At 40.0% G+C, this 6,277-nt stretch overlaps 1 protein-coding gene across 1 annotated transcript in view; it reads right to left on the bottom strand.

Annotated features, from left to right (window-relative positions):
• Positions 1-3,235, bottom strand: part of LOC137621390 (CYFIP-related Rac1 interactor B) — a 61,724-nt gene extending 58,489 nt beyond the window's left edge. The window contains exon 1 of the mRNA XM_068351688.1: positions 3,055-3,235. Within this exon, the coding sequence (XP_068207789.1) occupies positions 3,055-3,235 (181 nt within the window). The remainder of the gene's footprint in view (positions 1-3,054) is intronic.
• Between the last annotated feature and the right edge of the window lie 3,042 nt (positions 3,236-6,277).

Genomic DNA, 6,277 nt, shown 5'->3' on the forward strand with positions numbered 1-6,277 from the left:
GGGTTTGTTCATCATCCTCTCGTTTATGGGAATGAGCTAAAGATTATAACATAAAATGAGATATTGTTCACATAGTAAATACAGACCGAGCAAAATGTAAACTGTGAGGAATGAGGAAAGACATAGGAATAATAATAATGGCCACCGTACGTGAAATGATTGATAAAGAGTATTTTGAGATGGTTTGGTTGAACGACTAAACCATAAATGGCGATTATTTGGTGGGAAATTGTATAATTTAGAAGTGTTATAAACATGGAAGACTTCAAATATTTTGTATGGTTGGGCGATTGTAAAAGCTTATATGAATATTGACGTTCAAATGTCATAAACGTGTGGTTAATGAGTCCTTCGTGGATTGTGTGAGAAGTGGCCACTTTAATGAAAATTCACTGCGCAAGAGATTCATATTTTTCTAATTTCTATAGACTACCGATGTTCCCATTTTGCAATCTTTAGAAATACACGTTGTCGTACGTTGCAATTTACATAGAAATATTTCACGCACATGCAAGTGGTTTACTAAAGCAAAAATATGCTTTGAAAGTTTGAATTAGTCAGTCTGTTTCAAAGGAAGTACCTTGCATTCTGTGCATACATATCAGCCCATGTCATGACCTGAATATATTTTCTCTCTCTCTCTCTCTCTCTCTCTCTCTCTCTCTCTCTCTCTCTCTCTCTCTCTCTCTCTCTCTCTCTCTCTCTCTCTCTTGTTAGGTGGACAAACACACTAATAAGTATTCTTGGGAGTATCTTTAAATTTCCAAACTTTATTCCGCAGGATAGACTCACTTTCAAGTCCATGAATCACAGACCTTTGATTGATGATTCATCTGACATTTCGGTGACACATCTTACAGTAAATATTGCTGTAGCTTCTGTTGTTGCTTAGCTATAAAGCATATTGCTACAACCATCGTAACGTTAGTTGAGTAAGAGTAATTAATGTTACTATTATTTCGGAAAATATACACAAACCTTTAATTTAATCATAAATTTCTTAAAAGATCATTCATCAAGATATAATTGTCTGTATGCTGATTAGTTACTTTACATTAAGGGCTGCCTCCTTGGCCCTGTCACACAAGAAGTCCTGTGTCCTCCAGGGATTACAATATTTGTCTGTCGTGTAGCCTACATTCTTAAGTATCTAGAGTATCATATAATCATATAGCGTAATCACGTCAGTTTTCAAATATACGGTAGCAAAGCATTCTATTCTTCCTAAATGATTAACTATTTGTTCAAGAGTTACATATTCTAGATCTAGTCATTTTGATATGAATCATAAAGTTGAAATATGTCTTTTTGCACATTTATTTCATGTTTTATAGTGAAGAAACATTCTTTATAGTAAATATTTAGATTTAATGGGCCATACTACACAGACCATATCCGAATGTATGGTGCTACTGTGACCATCATATTGTGCAAATTCGAAAATACTTTTGAGTGTTTTAAATGAGATCTATGAAAGTTAAGATCACCAATGTTAAAGCTTCTGTCAGCTGAATTTTTTTAGTACTTGGATTCAGCCAAGGTAACAAATCATTATTAGATTATCAACAAAAGAACACCTTAATTCCGCTTGATTACAATGCAAACACACACAAACAAACAAACACTAGCATACAACAGTAATTTGGTTGCTCTCTCTCTCTCTCTCTCTCTCTCTCTCTCTCTCTCTCTCTCTCTCTCTCTCTCTCTCTCTCTCTCTCTCTCTATTTGGGATATCATTCTCCTAAATAATATATAAATGTTTTAATTGAATACTAATCAATATGGAAATGTACTTAAAGATTATAAAAGGGGTAAAGGAATCAACATAATATGATAAATTGCTTGCATCCTAAAGCTCTAAACAGAGAGCCTTAACCCCTAAACTTCTTTCATGCCTAAATTCCGTCACCCAAAATTTGAATTAATATATAAAAATTACATTTAAATATAATACTCATGCAGAGTTGCTGTTTGTCGAGTACGGAGGAGCCTTTGTAAAGAATTAATATCTGCTTTCGCGTCTATGTACTACTAATGTATTATAGAACAACGAAGAAAACCGGAGAAGTGAATGTTATATTACCTGTAGGACCAAAATATGCTGTTTAGCAGCATAAATAGGTGAGATATTAAATTAAATTTATTTTGTAAGCTCATAATTTGAATTTATTCATGTATATTTCTTACAAAGCTAAACTTAATACCCTAAGCTGGGCTAGTCTTGGAACAGCGCGTCTTTCGTAATCGTCAATTGACCAAAATCTTTTTATCAAATTATATCCTCTTTGCTATATATTTACTTTAATACAATATTCCCAATGAAGAAAAGGTAGTTACATGTGTATATAAAGGTACGTTGAAATCTGGTGGAAATTATGAACGTTTTAAATATCTAAACCACATTTTGATAAGGAATCAAATTCTATGACACAACCTAACCTAAAATAGGAGCCTTATCCTTACCTATATGTCTACTGGGGACGCTGAGCCGGAGCCTTTGTATATCAGCGGCCAGTTCCTCATGCATTGATTAAAAATGGACCTCAATTTTCTCCCCTAACCTAACTTACAAGCCTTGTCCTTACCTACTTACCTAACGGTGGGGGGGGGTGCCTAACGCCCTCTTTCGACCCCCCCTTTCACTGCCGTGTTCTAAGTCAGACATAATAATACATACAGGTGGCCGCTATCCTACATACACCCCGTAGCCTCCCTCTTTGCTAAATATTCCTAATGAAGAAAATCTAGTTACATTTATATGTAAAGGTAAAGTTTCTGATGGAAATATGTATTTTTCAAATTACGGACCTTTTAGAAATCTAAACCATATTTTGAAAGGGAATCCAACTCTACGCACAACCTAACCTAACCTAGGAGCCTTATCCGGTATTATTCCTTATTTCCTTTCCTCCCTGTTGGGTCCCTTGGGCTTATAGCATCTTGCGTTTCCAACTAGGGTTGTAGCTTAGTAAGTAATAGTAATAATAATGCTCTTTGAGACCCAGCTTCCTTCGACCACATAGCTGATGTTATACTTCCTCTTGCTAAACTTACACTTGTCCACTTCCACAGTGTGACCTGGTCTACCAATTTTCTTTTTGTCCAAAATCAATATGGTTGAACATACTACGCGGCAACAGCTATACCAGTCCATAAGAGTATGAGATGCTAGATTCTCCCTCTTGACGGCATCATTGTCTTGTGACCAACGTTCGACCCAACAAGCAATTACCATAGTAAAATGACCTCATGTTCTTCGAGGCGTGTCTCATCGAAGAAGGAACCATGCTGAATTGAGAATTTTTTTTCGACAATGATGGTTCCTGCACACCAAGCATACATTAAGTCTCTAGTATGTACGTTGCGGCCATCATGCATCAGGGTAACCTCATCAATAATACACTGTTCACAAACTATTCTAAAAGGCCATCATGAGTGCAGCGACCCTACCTCAGCCTTAGGGGAGTCGTCTTGTTTGAATACTCCTCCGTTCATATGTTGACGTTTGCTTATTCCCTGTGAGTTCCATCAGAGGGAAGACCTCTTGCGGCCTACCCAGAGCTTGACTTCGGTTGTTCCTCTTTGCTGACGGTGCCATTCTCCCTTGTTACATGGGCAGCGTCTGATCCTTTGCCTTTCAGGGGACACCTTTCCCACCCACGGGTTAGGCTGTTCTCCCGTGTGATTTTTCTTCAGCTAATTAAATTTAAATTTTGATAGAATTGTTAATCTAACTTTTGTACAGCACTATTGACACTGCTCTCCGTCGTTCAGCGATGACAGCTGGCAAAAGGAGTGTTTAGTCTTTAGCTTGTTCCTGTGCCTCTTGGGGGACATTTTTTCCGTCTGCAGGTTAGGTTTTCCTCCCTAGGGTTTTTTTAATTCCTTTTTTTTTTTTTTGCTTTTTTCTTCAGCGCTAGCAGCTGACGTAAGGAATGCTAAGTCGAATGATCCCGCCAATCTCCACCTTCTTCGCCTGCGCTTGTGGCAGTTCTGGACCAACGGATCAGCGGGTGTGTAGAACTCCTCAGAGTTCTTTGGATAATCCCTTTGGAGGAAATCCAGAAACAAGCTTCGGCTTCGTTTCTCAGGCAACACTCTATGTTGACCTTCAATTTGAGCTATGCAGGGAAGCAGAGAGCTGCCCGGAGGTTCGCCTCCAGGTGTTGGAACTTTCCCTTCCGAGGAAAAATCCCTTCACTAGCCACTGTTCGACAATCTTCCTTTGTGGGGAGAATTTCCGACAACGGCAGCAGATGTCGGTCGCCTTTTCATGTTCGGTCTCCGCTTCTGAGGTTTCCCCCGGTGTAAATTAGATTCATCCATTCCTGTCTATCGCACTAATGTCGCTGTTCGGGTAACCCCTTCAGGAAAACCCATAGAACAAGCTTCGGCTTCGTTCTCAGGTAACACTCTATGTCATCCTTCAATTTGAGCTACAGCTCGTTGAGGGTATGCAGAGTGCTGCCGTGGGGTTTGCCTCCAAGTGTTGGAGAGTCCCTCCACCAGCCTCTGATCGTCAATCTTCTTCCTTGCAGGGGAATTGCTAACAGGGGCAGCAGGTGATGGTCACCCTTTCTTCACCTGTTCGGTTTCCCCTTCAGGGGACTACTCTAGGGGGAATTGGATTCGTCCATTCCCCACTCTTCCTCTTTGAGAGCAGACCTTATCGCCCAGATGTTGTCTCGTCGAGACTCATCTCACTAGCTGACTCGTCTCGCCAACAAACTCGTCTCACCCACCCCTGCTGCAGCTACACCATCAGCTCATGATTGCCCACGATCATCCCTCAGCTCGCCACCGCCGATGTTAGCCACCTTGCCGTTCTCCCACTCTTGATCGTCACTCACCGTTCGCCAGTTGGGGCTGTTTGCCAACTTGCCGTTCGCCTGCTCACCAGCTTGCCAATTCACCAGCTTGTCGATTCACCAGCTTGTCGATTTGCCAGCTTGCCGATTCGCCAGCTCGTCGTTCACCAGCTCGCCATTTGCCAGGTAGCCATTCGCAAGCTCGCAGTTCGGCAGCTCGTGATCGTCACTCGCCTGCTCAGGATCGTCACCAGTCAGCTGTCTTCTAGGTTGCCGTTTGTACCAACAACCGCTTCCAGCACCGGAGGGGCTTCCTTTTGCTACTTTTCCTTCCAAGGTAAAGTTGCTCTCCAGGACAATCTGTTCTAGCTGAGACCATCATGCCTCGGGTATTTCATTCCAGACACGTCTAACCCTTCAGGTAAGAAAGATTCCTTGATCGACCAAATACCAGGTACTAACCAAGCACTGTCCAGTTCTTATCAGCCTATTCATCCCTATGATGGACTAATAGTAGGTATGTGAAGACATCTTTGCTTCCGTACAGGACCAGGGAGACTAGCATTTTCCAAGAAAGGAAAAAAACCAATCAGTTTGATTCAAGGGGTCCTTTCTATCCAACAATGAATCTCCCTTTTTAAAGGATGAAAGGTTTATATATGTAAACCTTATATATGTCAGATCTGAAAATAATTTGTATTTCCTAGCAATACAAACATGAGTACCATAAACTTCCCACCTCAACCACTTCTTTCATCCCTGAACTTAGGGTCAAAGGTGAAGAGGCTTTGACAGGAGTGAGTTGGGCTACTCAACTAAATTCACCACCTGTCTCTAACGACCTTGTTGATAATTTCAACGGTCATTTCAGCTCCACTGAAGACGTTCTCTATTTCAAAGGACTCAGGTTTGTTACCCTTGAAAATAGAAATTACTTTTGAAATTTGTTATACAGTATTTTACTTTGAAAAGCTACCATAAAAAATTTTATGATGACGTGGCTGTTTCTATCGATAATTTAACTAGTGCTTATTAAACTAACAAATGCTATATTGTACTGTATTTTGGAAGTAATCATGAATATTTCTTTTCCAGACATGAAAATTAAGGTGTATAATGCAAATGTACGGAGATGGCTAGATAAGTGGCCTGGAAAAAAACACTTGGGAATGTACAGGTTTCTTCCCCTGTTTTTTGCATTAGGAGCAGCATTGGAGTTTTCTATGATTAATTGGCATGTTGGAGAAGTAAACTTTTGTGAGTACTTTACCGGTTAACAACTTATGTATCATTAATTAATTGGAACAGGTACCGTAACCTTTTTTGCGTTTCAGACCATAAAAGAATATGCAATAAAATAAAATGTTTGCCGAATATCAGTGTTTGGTGATAATGTATATTTTGTTCCGTAACCGAAATACAAACCACGCTATTTACATAGGGTTTACTTTTCGGCGTAGCTGAAATGA

Source organism: Palaemon carinicauda, chromosome 28, assembly GCF_036898095.1.
Source record: "Palaemon carinicauda isolate YSFRI2023 chromosome 28, ASM3689809v2, whole genome shotgun sequence".
In the NCBI taxonomy this organism is placed as follows: domain Eukaryota; kingdom Metazoa; phylum Arthropoda; class Malacostraca; order Decapoda; family Palaemonidae; genus Palaemon; species Palaemon carinicauda.